The sequence below is a fragment of the Lycorma delicatula genome, chromosome 10 (assembly GCF_047948215.1).
Source record: "Lycorma delicatula isolate Av1 chromosome 10, ASM4794821v1, whole genome shotgun sequence".
In the NCBI taxonomy this organism is placed as follows: Eukaryota; Metazoa; Arthropoda; class Insecta; order Hemiptera; family Fulgoridae; genus Lycorma; species Lycorma delicatula.
In genome coordinates this window covers 75,390,705-75,408,992 of record NC_134464.1, presented here as the reverse complement: position 1 = coordinate 75,408,992, position 18,288 = coordinate 75,390,705, and the positions used below count along the sequence as shown (strand labels likewise).

At 27.6% G+C, this 18,288-nt stretch overlaps 1 protein-coding gene across 9 annotated transcripts in view; it reads right to left on the bottom strand.

The window, feature by feature from the left end:
• Window positions 1-596: 596 nt before the first annotated feature.
• LOC142331038 (glycogen synthase kinase-3 beta-like) overlaps window positions 597-18,288 on the bottom strand; it is a 183,933-nt gene continuing 166,241 nt past the window's right edge. For all 9 annotated transcript variants that reach the window (XM_075376647.1, XM_075376651.1, XM_075376648.1 and 6 more), the window contains 2 exons: window positions 11,729-11,945; window positions 597-9,533 (listed from right to left, as the gene is read on the bottom strand). In XM_075376647.1, the coding sequence (XP_075232762.1) occupies window positions 11,743-11,945 (203 nt within the window). In that variant the 3' untranslated portion in view covers window positions 597-9,533; window positions 11,729-11,742. The remainder of the gene's footprint in view (window positions 9,534-11,728; window positions 11,946-18,288) is intronic.

Genomic DNA, 18,288 nt, shown 5'->3' with positions numbered 1-18,288 from the left:
GATAGATGAAAAAACATGTTTATACTTCTGTACAACTTACATAACTTTAGGGGGGACAAATGCTTTTGCTACCTGCTTGCTCTTGACAATTAAAGCTAGTTATTTTTTCATCAGGTATCCAATACAAAAGGATAATATAATAATTGTGTCCACACGTCTGTTTATAAACTGTGAATAATATACACTGGATAAAGTGCGAGGATTTTAGCTTTAATAGTAAAAGGAAGTGGAAGAAAGTGCAGAATTTTTCAATCTACACATAAAAAAACTGGGAAATATACAATCGAGTTTGTATTTATTATATTATAAAATAGTAAATAAATTGACATCAGAAAAAAATAATCAAATTGGTATACATTATCTGATAAGTGCCAAAATTCATAAAAAAAACACAAACTAATTAAATTTACTTTTATTTATTGGAAAAAAAATTAACAATAATTTTACATAAAAATCATTTATGCGTAAATTTATCATTAAATAATAATATTTGTTAAAAATAAATCTGCTACAGAATAAACACATTTAACTTCAGTCTAAGACGAGATATGTAGGCTAATATGGTAATAATAGGGCTACTAATAATAAAAAAAATAAAACAAACAAATTAAATAATATTTTACTGAAAATCTTAATACTTAAAATGATTATAAAAATACACTGTCAAACATAACTTCTATTTAATGTTGTTTTCATGAAAGACCATTAACAGACAAACCATTTATAGTAGCTCAGAATGAAGTAGTTAGTAGCTGGATCACAACTTACATATATTTTGTAACTCTTTTTTGTGTGACGATCATCACAGAAAACCTTAAGGCTTATGCATTGTAAAGATATATAACATTTTAAAGAGTGTGAAAATACTATCCCTGATTGAAATTTGAACCTGAAATTCACACAATATACTAACTGCGTTAATACTTCTGACTTGCTGCTGTTAGTGTGATCGATCTCTATCTCTAATTCAAATATTTCTTGAAATGCTTATAATATTTTTATCAATCATGCATCAGTTTTCTACTTGTTCGCTGAATGCTACATTGTAAAAATTGTCTTTCCGGATACGACTTTTTCAAGTTGTTATTATTATGCAGAACAGTTACACCAACTTACATTGCATGTTTTCTTAACTACTTTTGAATCAATATTTATTTATAATAATTCTTACCTAATAAAGATTTGAAACAATTGTGAAAAGGAACAATTTGTACAAAATTCTTAATTGTACACAACTGTTATGATAAAAAAATTACATACGACTGAAATTACGTTAAAAAACATAAAAATTATACAAAAATAAAGATCTGGAGGTTTTTTTTTAATCAATTTACATCATTTTTGTATAGTGACAAGTAAGCAATTTTAAATCATCAAATCTGGAGCTTAAAAATGCAATTTTTTAAAAATTTAAAAAATATTTCATAAAATGTTTAATATGCTGAATAACTTAATATCATGAAATCGTAAAAAAAAAATTATAAAGTATTTTATTTATTAAGCATTACAGTTCCAAGAGTTGCAACTATGAAGAAAAAATATATATATTTTTTTAATGAAACATTGATTTTAACTGCAGTATTTATGTTTAGTTTAATTAATTATTACATATGTAATATTGTTACAATTTTACTATTAAAAAAAAAAAAAAATAAAAAAATAGTAATACCATGTCTAAAGGGACTGAACAGTACACAAAAAATTAACTAAGGGACTTCAACAAATTAACTAAACGTTTAAAATTTATTCAATGAGATTAAAACCACTTGGTTATAACAAGATAACAAATTTTTTCAGTTTTTTATAAATTATAATGTGACGAATGTAAACACCTTGCCTGTTTGGAACAGCACACCCTTATAAGGTAAACTACACTTTTACAAGGGATCAGAATTCACCAAAATGATAACTTATAAAAATAAGAAACAAAAGATTAAAATATAAGAAAAACTATGCAATATATGAAATATTCTCTATAAAGTTATACAGGGTCAAAAGAATTTTTGTAACAATATAGTCTCTTATAAATAATTAATAATTTTGTTTTGAAATGTTTTACTGTTGTTTTATTTATAATAATTCCAAATATACAGATATATATATATATTTAAACAAAATTTATAAGCATTTAATTTGTTTATAATTTTATTTATAAACAAAAATTTATTTAGGATCCTGCAAATGGAACCAATTAAAATAAAATACAACATTAAAAAAAATTATAAATCAATCATTATTTTGCTGTAACAATAAAAATTCAATACTTAGATTGCATGCAATTAAATTATGTAAAATATACTATCTAAAAGCCATCACTAGAGGCCTATAGAATTTGTCCTGTGTCTAATCATATCAATTCTCTATAAATAGAGAAATTTTTTTTATATAAAAGAAGAAATTATATTTCAGACACTAACAATCAAAATTTAAAAAAATAAGCTGGAATAAGCAATTCACTGGATTGGCCAACCAAATGCAAGGGTTAATCATAATAAATTAAAACATGCAGCGAACAATCAAACACTAATTCACAACGTATTCTCACTACACACAGTAAAAAATAGTCAGCACCATTCCAATCACTTAATTTTGGCTGATCTTAACCACTAAAACAGTGATCTGGATATTATCAAATCTTTGATTCTTTTTTCTTTACCAATCAGTTCATCATAGGCTATTTGTTATTTTTGTACTGTTAACGTACAATTCTCTTACGTTATTATTTACAATTAATATATTAAATTAATAATATTATTTTTAATTAATTTAAAATATTGATACAATAAAATAAAATCTAATTTAAAAAAAAATCTTCATTTTACTTGTACTAAACAATTAAATATACGTATATTATATATATATATACACAGTGTGGGGGAAAAAATTAGATTTTGCAACCGACATTTTTATGTTGCAGTATATGATGTGCTGCTTGCTGTATATTATGTTAAGCATTTCAAAATCCTTCAGGCATTGTGTGATTTTGTTTATAAAAATAGGCATAATAATGTTTACACAAATAAGTAAACACCTTTAGAAGGATCATACTATTTAAAACAGCTACTGAATCTCCTTAGTATTCTTTATTCCAAAGGGACAACTATGCTTTACCAAGTACAAAAATTGTATGTGAATAAAAAATTAATAAAATACCATATTAGAACAGTACCAATCATCTAATTTTTTCTTTCACATCTGTATTTCACATGTATAACTTTAATATTTATTAAACAACCATTGATTTAACCCATTTCTGTCTATACAAGATACAAAAAATGCCCAAATTTAACTTAGAATTGCAACTAATGGTAGAAATTTTTTAAATAGTAAGTAAAGAATTCCTAATTTTAATAAATATACAGAATGATAATTTAAAATGATGGTAATGTACCTAAACTGGATTTCAGTAAATGGATTTAATATTCTGATAAAAATGTTTCAATTTCAGATGTGTCAGTTATAACCATCTTCTAAAAACAAGTAATTGAGAAAATGAATTTTTCATTAGTTTGAGAAAAAAAATATTTATAACATAAAACAAAATCTTATAATAATAGCCATAAGAATTAAATGTAGAAGTAAATAAATGAAAATTGTGGTTACAGTCAAGCAAGTATTTGTCTTTATTTTTGAGAATTTAACTATAATATTGTAGACATATCAACCCACTACCTGTGTATTATATCATAATAACTAACTACACTGTTCATGCTTTGCTGTTTTTTTACCACTTAGATTCTATTTAAACTAGACTGTAAAGTCATTTATGACTATCTTTAAGTGCATTATAATTTGGTGAAATATACATTACGCTGTGTTATGAGAACTACTCCCTCCCCCAAAAAAAATCAACACCGGTATAAATTAAGCAGATCTGATGACAAACTTTATTTAACCTAATTATAATATTTTTTTTTTTTTTTTTTTTTTTTTTTTTTTTTAATTAGAATGTTATAAAATTTCATACATTAATACTAAAACTATCCAAATTCAGTTAAGAATTCAAAAACTCTTATCGGTTTCTTCAAATTAGAATTCAATGATAAATCAACAACAGGCTGCAAAAACCAAAATAACTGCGAAACAAAAATCTGTTAATCACTTTCTACCTTTAGCTATAGTTACGTTTGTTTTCTTCAACTACATAAAAATCACTGATTAAATTTTTTACTAACACAAACTATGAAAAACTGTAGTTCATGTTGAAAACTTTGTTTCAGTGACTTTTGTTAAAAAAAATATTTAATACCAATGAACTAACTATTGGTTAAAATGTAGCAGATCAGATTTTGATACAAATATCTTGCTAAGTGGTGTAGGTACAAATAAAAAAGCAAAATAAATCAAATTTCCATTTATACCATGCCACCATCTCACTATTTATTTCATAACTAAATAATGATTACATAAAATTAAAAAAAATTTTTGACTATTCTTTTTAGGTTTCTTAATACAATGAATGTTTTAATAATTACAGATAGGTAATTTTATAATCTAATATTTGGTGTTATTTTATTTCAAGCATTTTCATAATTTATAAAAACACTTAGTATTTGTATTACACAAGTGTAAAAGTAGTTCAGTTGCTCAACCTAAAGGGAATTCAACCAGCTTAAGATGATCATCCAATTGCCCTGCAAGCTGAACATATTCTAATTATTAGCTCATGGGATATACAAACAGGAAAAAAACACTAACAAATCACTGGTGTTAAATTTGAAGGAATTTTCCTTCAAAATGTTATGAAATGTAATGTAATTTATTATATTATAGCATATCAACAAAATTATTGGTAGAACTGTGAATTAAATTATTATATTATCATAAAAAATGAATATTGAGAATTTAATAGTGGCAATAAAATGATATCCTTAAACATGTATACACTAAAAAATAGCCTAAATAACTAGTAATATTAAAAAAAAAAAAAAAAAAAACAATGATAAAAGAATGTATAATTTTTAGAGTACACAATTCTTTTATGACAAACTGAAACTACACAAAAAAATATTTCAGTCCAACCAAAGATTATGACACTATGTGACAAAGAAATATTTAGACAGTAATGGGTTAATATTTTAATTAATTTTATTACTTATAATTAAAATATATATAGCTAAATTATTATAATATGAAAAAATTAAATGACATGTAAAAAAAAACAAACTAAATTAAATTTCAAACGTATATTAAAGTTGGTCCTTCCTTCTACGAATTAATTATTAAAACTGAAACCTATCTAATATTTTCTTAAATGAAAACATTATACACAATATACATATGACTTATTTCAGTTTAAAATTTTTTTTAGTTATATTTTCGTCAATGTAATATTAATTTATAAATAACTGAATAAAAATTACAGATAATTAATTAAAAACTAATTAATAATGAAGTAATTATAATATAAGATTTATTTATCACAAAAAAACGAAGACAATTAAATTATACAATATTAAAATTAAATATTTATTTTGAAGATTTATACAACAATTACATAAATTAAATAAAGAGAAACAATAACTTAAAAATTATTACAAATAATCTACACATTTACTGTATAAACTTAATATTGTTCTATGTAAAAAAACACATTGATTCATACATTTACACCACTTACATGCGTGTGTAAAACATTTTATAACATCAAACAGCAACGGCACTGACAATTACAGTAAAAAAAATTAGGAGCCGAGTCAATCAAAATTGAAAGATTCAAAGACGAATATAGTGTTATTGATTAAAATAATAATTACACTTCTAAAAAATAACCTAACAAATATATTAAAAAACTACAAAATAAATTTATGAAATATATTTTATGTATACACATCAATAATAATTACTTGTTTTTAAAAAACAATTTATATTTATACAATAAAAAAAAAAAAACAGTACAGATTTACATTGATGATATATAGTATTGTAGTCAGAACATGAAAATTAATTTTCATTAAAAAAAAAAAAAACCATCCCAGACAATATATAATATTGTTACAAATTTATACATTTTTTTGTTATTTCTGTTTTTATAAATATTAATTTAATATTTTTCAAAAAGAAAATTATTTATAACCATATGTAACAAATACGTGTGCTAAAAAAATATCAACTTTATTAATAGGGCGACATACAATATTATACAATTTTTCATGGCAGTACTCTTGTGAAAAAAGGAGCTATCTGTTATTGTTCTTTTTCAATAACAGTTTTTATTTGATATGATTTGTATTCTATTTTTTTAATATAAGAATTACATAAACAGCATTTAAATATTAAATGCTGAGTATAACTACACAAGATACTATCTATGAAGGGCTATAATTTTGACAAGACCATTGTACAGATGTGTTAACTTAAGTTGGCGTCTTAAAGATAAGAGAAAATAAATAAAACAAATTACAACTAACCAGAAAGTCATTAATTAGTTCATTGTTATATCAGAAAAAATATTAAATGAAGTTTAAAAAAGTCACAAATAAAAGACAGAATATTTATTAATCTATTAAAAATAAATTACAGATTTGTTTGTTGAAATGGGTTATTTGGTTCTATACTCATCTTTAAATACATAATACTATGTGACAATTCTATCTCAAAGATCGATTCAAATATAAAAAGTAAAATTGATGAAAGATATTAAATCTAAACCAGTAAAAATATATTTTTTTTTTTGCAGCAACTAAAACATTTCATAAAATAAAAAAAGGCTGAAATTCTATCAAGGAAATTTGAAAGACAGAACAACCATTATAAAGAGCAGAATGATACAGCATAAGCTGTGAAAATGAATAAATTTTTATTTTAAATTTAATACTAACTTTTTGTGTTTTTTAAGAGCTTTGTACCAAATCTTTGAGAATTAAATAAACATGCGAAAGAGCTAGTTCTGACAAGATTTAATGATTTACTAAAAGAAATATGCTTGCCTGTAAATGGTTGATAAAAAAGTTAATATTAAACTAACAAGTTGGTTTCACTTACACTGATTAATTTAAACCCGTATAATAAAGAATTCCATAGCATGAGGAAATTTAGTAAAATGGACAGGATTATTCATAACTTAAAACATTTTCATATATACTGTAAATTACTTATAATTTGGGTAATCTGATTGTAACAGTGAAGGGAATAAAATAAAACCTTCACACAAACCGTTAACAATGACAAGAGCATCTTTGTTGACCAACTTTTCAGCAGATACCAGATAACAGCTTCTACCAAATAATATTTTAATGTAGCTTAAACATTTTTAATACCTTCTATATTGTATATCATCATAAATAAAATGTGTTCTTTCTTTTTTCTTTTCTCTTGTTTTTATCTTTCCTGCCATGAATTTACGGATGAAGTGTTAATAAAAGTACAAAAAATAAAAAAAATATTTCCTTGCAATTATGGTCACTGCCTCCAATCTAATTTTAAAATATTACTAACAGTTTAATAAAATTTAATGAATTGGCATGAATCTGTTATAAGTTTAAGGTGCATGTGTGTATTTTAAAGATTTTTGCTGAAATAAAATATCTGAACAGGATGATAATTCATTCATGCAAAGAAGTGCAGCTAAACAGTTATTACATTAAAAATGATAATTCTACTGCACTATAAAACATAGGACCTTCAATTTAATCTATTGTTTTATGGCTACTGACTGACTGATCTACTGGTAATTATATTTTAAAATTAGAAGTGATATTTTAATACCAGAATTCATCAAAAAACACTTTTTTCCTGTTTTATCTAAATGAAAAGATGGTGCTGCATTAATATTTTACTCTGATATGAAATTAATTTATAATCCATCTAATATAAATAAGTAATTTTCTTTAATGCAATATTTACACATGTATGTATGTATGTGTATTTAAATACATTTATAATTATAATTGGATAAAATATCTATGAATTTAAAAAAAAAAAATTATATAAACATTTCAGACTTTTATTTTAGGATTTATAATTCATAAATATTTTTTTAATGGATACACATTTTAAAAAGAGAAATAAAATACATGAACTAGTATATGAGTTTGAATTATTTGTTGGAAAAATATTATTTGTTTTATTAAGATTTCAAAGGAACATCTGGTAACAATTCGCACAAAAAATTTTATGGTAAATTTTTTAAATTAAATTTTTAAAACATTAGTTGGAAAAAAATTACAGGTGCCTTATGAAAATTTTGACAACTGCTTCAGGGTTAAATGGTGGTGGTTGTGAACACCATTGAAATTATACGTATGTATCCTGTTTACTGGGCTATTTTTCTATTTCTTTTTATAACAAATTATTTTTAATATACACTTCGATTGGTGGTCACATGCTAAATTCAAACTCAAGTGATCTGGTTATCTGATTTTTAATCCATCTGTTCATTTTCAATCATTTAATTTCCCTCATAAGTATAAAAAAATCTCTTTTAATTGAGCACATGTGGCCATTGGAAATAAATAAATATACATTTTAATAAAATTATCAATCAAAGATATATCTTAATATAAACATTTTAGGTATCTTATCATTCCAATATGATTTTTATATTGGTAATTAAAATCAAACTAAATATAGAGATAACTCTTCATTAATATCATTAGTATGCTAAAGATAACTCTTCATTAATATCGCCATTAGACTACAAATCGTAAAAGATTCTACAATCCTTTAAGTGAAATACTACTAAGAAAGTTACAATATTTCTGAATCCACATCACATGTATATGATTATGCATAATGAATAACTTCTAATATGTACATACAGCCATGGGTATTTGTAAAAGATGAGGTTAGACATAAAATAAATTAAAAAAATAATAATAAGACGATACAAAATGGTATTAATTCTTCAAGTTTTATTATTCATATTCTTCCATTATCATCATATTACTTTATTTCTATTATTTAATTTAATTATAATCAGATAAGGATGTAAAAGAAAGGAAGGATAATAAAATAAAATAATATAATCAACCGTAATTATAATAATAATTCTTAACATAATAAAAGATACATATTGACCTAGATAGATGTTGTACTAGCCAAGTTTACACAAGATATTATTATAATATATATTAACATTGTTATTACACATTATTTACTTTTCTTTCATTCTTAAAAAAAAAAATTTCATCAAATAAATAAATCACCCTTTCTTTACTTTTTTTTCATGTCTGTAGAGATCGATGATGACTGGTCATACAAATTATCATTATTCCATCAAATCGATCAACATTACAAGGTATATTTATTTTTAAATAAAATAACATGTAAATAACAACATGTTATTTCTGTATCATCAGCCAGTTATTTTTATACATATAATATGTATATAGAGAATTCAAGTTGCATATTTATTACTTCTTCACAACATGTAACGTAGTTATGTACGTGTTACTACACATGACCTGAATCTATAAATATGTATTTTTTTTTAAAATATGAATATATATTTATGTAAATTTATTTATAGTTATACTTTGAAGTAGAAGAATTAGAAGCAGTGTAGTTTTGACAAATCACGTTTTTCCTACAATCTGAAAAAAAAGAAAACAACTATTATTATAACTACTGCTATCAATTGCTAATTTTTAACAACTCACTATTCAGTCAGTGATAATAGTATACTATAATTATCCATTAATTGGTATAGAAAAAAGATTACAACAAATAAAATGTTATAAAATAATTGCTTGTACTAAAAAAAAAAATGTATGATGAAACTTAATCTCTGTAAAAGTAGTAACGGGACATATTACAATTTTTTTTTGCAAATAATTTGAGATATATTAACATATGTTTTTAAGAAAAATGTCATATATTATTATTAAAACTTATAAAATTATCAAACAATGATCAGAAAGCAATATAGTGATGATAAAATACATGATCTGAGTACTAAAGGTATTTTGGGCACTAACACAAATTTCAGCACAAGCTATACAATTTAGAAACATGATGTAGACTCCTTTAGATTCCAATCTGATTATCTGGAAATTTACAAAAATATATCAAGTCTTCATAAAACATAAATAAAATAGCTATCACTGTACTACATCAAGAGAAAGTTGTTAAAAATAAGATTATTACTAAAATTATAACAACACACTGTTGGTATCATGAAAATGTTTCATAACATATACGGGGGTTTCGGATCAATTTGGGACTACTAATTTTTAATAAATGTAGAACACACTTATGATAGAAAGAAATCCTGATGCAATCTCTTGCCATATTTATTCCACCATTTCACTGGTGGCTAGATACCTACAGCGTAGAAAGATTTGTTGTTATGTTGAAATCAAGATAGGACTGACTTTTTTTTTTCTTTCTTTTTGCTGTTTAGCCTCCTGTACCTACCGTTTAGATAATTATTCACAGGATGAATGAGGATGATATGTATGAGTGTAAATGAAGTGTAGTCTTGTACATTCTCAGTTCGACCGTTCCTGAGATGTGTGGTTAATTGAAACCCAACCACCAAAGAACACCGGTATCCACGATCTAGTATTCAAATCCGTGTAAAAATAACTGGCTTTACTAGGACTTAACGCTGTAACTCTCGACTTCCAAATCAGCTGATTTGGGAAGACGCTTTAACCACTAGACCAACCCTGTGGGTTAAGATAGGACTGACTGCTTCACCTCATCATTGCTGTGGAAATACTGGCCTCCCAGGAACAATTTCAAGGGCTCAAACAGGTGAAGATTGCTGGGAACGAGGTCCAGACTGTACGGGGAGTTGGCAATAACTTCCAGCCAAGATCTTGTAGTGTGCATGTCGTGCATTGTCCTGCAGAAACAGAACACTTTTAGTGATAATACCAGGCTGTTTTTTCTTGATAGCACTAAGAACATCTTGAAGAACTTTGCAGAAGTAATCACTTTTAATTGACTTAACGGGGTAGAAAATCAATGTGAATGATGCAATAACTTTGCCTGGAGAAGCAACTATTCAAAAGTTTTTGGAAGGTGGTGAATTTGCATGCGATGCATGTTTTGAATTTGGGGTGAGATGATCGATTCATCGCTTGTAACAATTCAATTCAGAAAAAAGTTGGCCTTCTTTGTCAAAACGTTGCTTCAACTCTTTGGAGATTTGCAATCTTCTTTGCCAGTCAAAAGCAGAAAGCTGTCTTCATTCCCAAAGTGCATTAACCTTAGTAAACTTCAGACGATTGTGAATGATTTTGTTTACAGTTCCCACAGACATATTTATTGTTTTGGCAATTTGCTAAGAAGTTATCCATCGAATCAAGGATCTTCTACTCGTTGAATGTTCATGGGAATGATTACAGTAGGCTCTGAACCATCTCGACCAGGATTGTCACTCACTGATGTATGATCTTTAAAATGTTTGCACCACTCAAATGTTTTACTGTGACTAACAGTCTCATCACTGTACTGTGCAAGTAGGTGCAAATAAATCTCACTCGATTTTACGCCTTCATTCAAGAGAAATTTTATTACAACACGCTGATCCATGTACCCATTCATTACACTGGACACCATGTTCTTTAGACTGACTGTTGTATAACACTTCTTCACACCAGCGTGCCATGAGGTAATAGCTGACACTTGTATCTTACATGTACAACCAACAGAGTGCGCAAGAATCTCCATTTTTACTCTAGTCTAACAAAAGTCCCAATTGACATGAACGTCCCCTGTACAAAAACTACATTTTTATATAATAAAATTCTACAGTAAAAAGACTTAACATATATATTACCGGTAATGTTTGTTTTAAGCCATTTCAGATTGTTGCTGTGAAGGGTTGCTAGCTGGAGGTGATTCAGGCGTCATGGAGGAGTTATTTTCATTACCGACTGAAGGACCAGATACGCCTTCAGCACCACCACCACCACCACCGCCTCCAGAACCTGTTTCACCAGTTACGGTGTGCCGTGGTATCAATATAGAATTTAAGTTCGGCTGGATATTTAATTCTGCAATGAAAAGACAACAAAAAGAAATTTAATAATAAATTATATTAAAAAAAAATCCCAAACAATCTATTTTTTATCTTCAATTAAGTGGACTGGATTTTTGTTTAACTGACCTCAGTCACAAAAAAGTCTAAGATTTTTCTGAAAATCTATATGTAACGGTAATATACGTGAAATGTTTTCAGAAGACAGATGCAATTCATAATTAGAATTAACTTTTAATAATGAGTAATGTACTAATTATTTCTTTCATTTTTAATATAAATAAATACAATGTCACTTTTAATATTTAAATATTCATCAAAAATTTTTATGAATAAAATTAAAATATTTAAAATAAACACAATTAAAAATAAATAACAAACAGGGTGTTTCAAAATTAATGCAAGATTTAAATTACATGCCACTTCTTTTCCAATGGCTGGGCAATGCTCTCAAAAGCAAATAACATCAAGGTTAGTAGCGATGTAATAATAACATCAAGGTTAGTAGCAATGTAATAATAACATCAAGGTTAGTAGCGAATTAGCCATGAAGGAGAAATACATGATGTAGGAGTGCATAAATATAGTAAAAACATATTAAAAATATGAAGAGTATTATGCTGAAACTGACAATGGTGTATGTTACCAAGAGATGATAGCATTTTTGTGGCCTCAGTTGGAAGCCATGGACATTGGCTTTGAGATGTTCTTTCAGCAGGATGGTGGCACATATCATGTCACAATTGGCCACTAAGGTCATGCAATATTACACCACATGACTATCTCTGAGGACGTAAAGTCCAGGTTTACAGTAAACATATACCAACCATTCCTGAACTTAAAGAGAAATCTGATGTGTTATTGCAACAACTGAGCCAAAAGTCTACAAAAATGTAATGTCAAATTTTATCAAAAGACTGCACTCATATGAGATGTGGAGTGCAACTGCCAGATATATTTTCCATATTTAATTGTTGAGTTTACTACTTCAAAGTATTCACAACTTTGCTAATTCATGCATAAATAAAGGTATATTTTGTAAATTTAAATCTTGAATTACTTTAGGGACACCTGTAGCAAACGGTTCTTTCAGTAAAAATAATTAATATTTTAAAAATACTAATACATGTTTAACAATAAATACGTGAAATAATTGTAACTATTGTCTTCAATCGAGACTTAAACAATAAAAAATATATACGACACGTTTCAATGTTCTTTAGAACTTCTAGTAATACCATAGAATAATCAAGTGATTATTTTATAATCCATTTTTTAGCCACTACTTTATTTTTTTTTCCTGTTTAGCCTCCGGTAACTACCGTTTAGATAATACTTCAGAGAATGAATGAGGATGATATGTATGAGTGTGAATGAAGTGTAGTCTTGTACATTCTTAGTTCGACCATACCTGAGATGTGTGGTTAATTGAAATCCAACCACCAAGAACACCGGTATCCACGATCTAGTATTCAAGTCCATGTAAAAATAGCTGGCTTTACTAGGACTTGAACGCTGGAACTCTCGACTTCCAAATCAGCTGATTTGGGAAGACGCGTTCACCACTAGACCAACCCGGTGGGTTTGTTAGCCACTACTTGCTGCTGCTAAAGTTAACTAATCTGTTGTAATTCTGGATTGGTTAACTCCTTCTTTTTCTCAGGGCTTCCAGTTTTTAACTATATGATGATAACTTACCCCCTTTCTTGAATATTCCTTGGTATTATGGGAAATGGGACGTGCTTTATAATTTAAGTCAATTACTGTTTTGATGGATTTTTATACAGAACAATATTGCAGCTCTACACTTGAGCTGGATGCCATTTCCTAACCAGAGGTTGAGCTGCTTATCTTGTCAAAAGATCTCTTTAATAGGTGGTTATTTGTCAGCATCTTGTTTTATCTATAACTCGTTCTAGGTTCAATCTCAGCAAAAATCTAGGACTTTTTCATCACTTCATTCTCATTACCATATAAAAATAATTTCTATGATGCGTAATATAAATGTTGACTAATAAACAAATAATATAATTAGTATATTATAATAATTTAACAGTTGTTTATGATAAATATGTTAAAATAAAAACTAGTAATAATTATCATTATATGTACTACATGCTAATGTTTGACTTAAAAACAATTAGACAAACAAAATCAACAACAAAAGACTATATTAAAATGGTAGTTACTTTGATAATGATGAGCATGAGAAGGTAAATTGAATATATAACCTTACATACTAAACTACATTATAAAAAACTATTTTTTTTTTTGACCAAAGCAGCTGATTAGTGCAGTTAACAAAATTATTGTTTAACTAAAGTTGTGCAACTGGCATTTATTTATGTTTAATATCCCCCAAGGCAAACAACAGCTGGCAAACAATTGAGGAGTAGTTGATTATTGTTTTTATATGTATATATTTTGCTATAATGTACTTGTGAACAGTAAAGTAAATATATAAACACTTAAAAAATGTAAAATTCACTTCCTATTACAAATAACTACAACATTATATTTGAATTTTCAGATAACACAGGTTGTTTGTAATCTGGTAACTGATTTTTACATTACTTTGTGTGCTTGTTTTAAATATGGCCACCATTTTTTTCTATCACGTAAGAGTTTTTCACAATAGTAAAAAAAGTAATAGGACTTAAAGAAAGGATTTTTTTTACATTTTCTTACCTCTACGAAAACCTGTACTGCATTTATCATTTCTTTTCAATGCTTCACAGGGTACATTTTCTGTTGTAGTCAGCTTGTGGATCGTCTCTGTGGATGCACCAACAGTAGTCTGCAATCATGTTCATATTCCACTTTCCCAGATATCTGTGTTCCATTTCCTTTATATCTTGGTGAAATCTTTCACCCTGTTCTTCACTTACAGCACCAAGATTCTCGGGGAAGTAATCAGCACGAGAATGCAGAAAATGCACCTTCAAACTAATTGAACAACCCAAGTTTTGGAATTTCATTACCATGTTTTCCACTATACACTTAAAATTTGGATCCTTATTGTTCCCAACAAATTTCTTTACGACTTCTTTAAATGCTTTCCATGCTTCTTTTTCAATGTCCTCCATTTTTAAAAGGTTTACGAATATCTAGACTCGTGAAAACGCCTTCTTTCATTTTAGCTTCTAGTTGTGGAAACTTATGGCATATGTATTTAAAACACTTTTCTTTTTTAGATAGAGCCTTTACAAATTGTTTCATCAATCCCAGTTTGATGTGAAGTGGAGGTAGGAGAACTTTCTGAGGATCAATCAAACTTTTCCGTATTACATTTTTGCTCAGAAAAGAATGTGACCATTCTTTTTTGGTTCAGTATTCTTTCTTGTATCAGCTGTCCCATTCACATAAGAAGCAGGGATATTTGGTGTATCCTCCCTGTTGCCCAAAAAACAGAAATTACTTTTAGGTTACCACATATTTGATCGCAATATTTCAGTTTGATGAAAACTAATTCTAAATTCTTGTAGCATTCTTTCAGATGCATGGAGTGCCCTACTGGAACTGAAGCATTATTTGTTGCCATTATGAAGAATAACAGTTTTGAGGCTTTTTTCAGATGAGTGATAAACAGCCTCCATTCATTCACATCATACTTTATGTTCAACTGCTCCATTACACCAGCAACATTGTTAAAATAAATTAATCTTCCATCTTCAAAAAATTACAGAGAAAAGACTTTTTATCTGTTTCTATATCATAAGAAAGAAGTGCCAGGGGCCAGTAAGCTTTTTTCTTTTACTCTAGATCCTAAAAGTTCTGCTGAAATGTTAAGAAGACTTAAATCTCTGACAAAGTCATACAGTTCATGCTATGAAAAACGTTGTGGTTCGGAACTACCAGAAATAAAATCAACATCATCATCATCATCATTATCGTCCTGCGACTCTGTTTAGTATATTTTCTAGTTTTTCTGGAACTGAAGGTACGGGTACACCAGGGCTGTGAGGTACAGGGCATGTTGCTGAATAGCAATTTGGATACATAATTTATTTCTTATTTTTTTAGATTGAAGCCTTGCACATTACAAGGTCAAAAGTAGCAATCACTGTGATTTTGTGGTTCTCTCCAGATCATTGGTACTCCAAACCGAAGACTTTTTCTTACCTTTTGTCCATTTGCATAACTCTTCCACACAAGCAGAACAAACTGTATGAGGCCACATTTTATTCTTGAACACCAAGTTTTACCTAAAATAGGTGTAGTACACTTTTTTAACAAAGTCTGTAATATTTCTTTGCTGTTTCTTCACCACAAACTCCCCACAAATGTAACAGAATTTATTAGGTGAATTAATACATCCCCTTGAAGCCATTTTGAAATATAAAAACAGAAGGACAGCACAAATAAAATAATTTAAAAAAAGGAAAGAAAACTTAAATACTATAGAAGGTTTAGAAAAATATTTAACAATAGCAAAACCTTCCAACACAATGTTCTAATTGCAACTGATCTATTTTTATTTCAATACAGTGAGGGGAGTAAAAATGAGCGAGTCATCACCTTAGCTAATAGCATGACCAAAATGACTCACGAAATCACTCTAATTAATCATATTACATCATCTAATTAGTCATTTATCTTACTATATCAAACCAAAATTATGAACACTACTTTTATTCATTCCATATAACCAAACTAATAATAAAGTATCAAAAAAATTAACACAGGCCTAATTTTTTATTCAACCTTTTATAAATATAATATATTGATTATCAATTATGAGAATAATAAAAAAATTGATTTAGTGAAAAAATGGTACATTATGAAATTTTTTTGACTATTAATTCTGAAACCACACACAAAATTCTTTAAGAATCAGTTAGTTTTCAAACAATTTTTTCATTATTGACCTGTGTAACCTGTGAAATAATTTTGTCCATTTGTTATTTTGACTATTCTTCATAACAAAAAAAAGTTCAAACATTTAATTGGATAATAACCAAAGGGGAGGTAGATTATATTTTTTTTCAGAGAAAAAAAATAAGATTGTAAAAAGTATATAATAAAATGTAGTGAACTAGGAGTAAAAATTGATAACTTAAGCTAAATTTCATGAATATTTTAACTCTCAATGAAGATCTGGCTAAAGTTCAATTGGATATTTTCACTTTACAGCAGATAATTTTGCTCATGCAAGAGGTTATACCATAGGAACCCTGGACCTGAAGCCCTCTCTAAGTTTAAGTAAATTTATAATCAACATTAATAATTGCATAAAGTCTGTATGCTGTTCTGCTTTAAATGCACTTATTATTTATACATGATAGTTTTACTATTTAATTAATTTTAGCACTCAGAACTAAAACACAGTGTACTTCTTATATCAACATGCTTTATTTGACAATAGTCTAGAAAATATTACAAGCATCACAACCAATGCAGTTGTAACATCATATAAAACCACCGGTTTGGGTTCTTACTAACCAAAAGCCTTAAACAACAAAAGGCTTTACTGTTGTAGGTACATTACATTAATGATTTTTGAGAAAAGCTGTAAATGAAAGACATAGACAAAATGAAATTTTGCAAGTAGACACGCAATATGAAAAATTATACAATTGATAAGGTTCCCCATCATATTCATCAATTGCTGAAATGCCAACTGAATAATCTGAACCTGCTAATCTAACCTAATCTAAAGTATAAGAATAATAATGTTCGATTAGTAGTTTGATATTTTGGGACTTGTAGGTAACTATCTCTTGCTGACATAGTTGAGTGTAAACCCCAAAAAGAAAAGATGAAACAGTTTTTACAGTAACATTTAGAGGTTTTCCCTTCAAGGGTTCATGGGAGCACCTTCTGTAATGCAGACACATCCAAATGATAGAAGAGTTTGTTTCATAATTTACCCAGCATGTCTGAAGTAATGGAAGCAACAGTGGACAAGGAGGCACATACAAAAAGAGCCTTTATAAAACTCCAAAAGAAAAAATATATAAAGATCAGATCAGATGATCCTAGGAGGCAATCGCAAATAATATCTGCCACTGAATCCATGCTGAGGATTCAGCAAGTGGTGAGAACGTTATTCAACAAATCCATACAAAAAAATACCAGTGAGGAGGGCTGCCATCTTGTTGCCAAATAAAATTCTCTGGTCCAACTTGAAGTTGAAGAGACTCATGAATTCAGCATATCCAAATAAATAACTCCTGTTATGTTTGCTTCAATGAAAAAGAATCCATCTGACAAATATTATTGTCATTTAGAGGATCACTTTAAACTTTCTACGAATTTTGAACTGTAACTGCAGTTTCAACACAGTTGTGTGTAGCTAAAATTGGTCTTTTTTGAACTTTGATTCTGGCCTTAAATCATCAATATACACCTCATCCAAG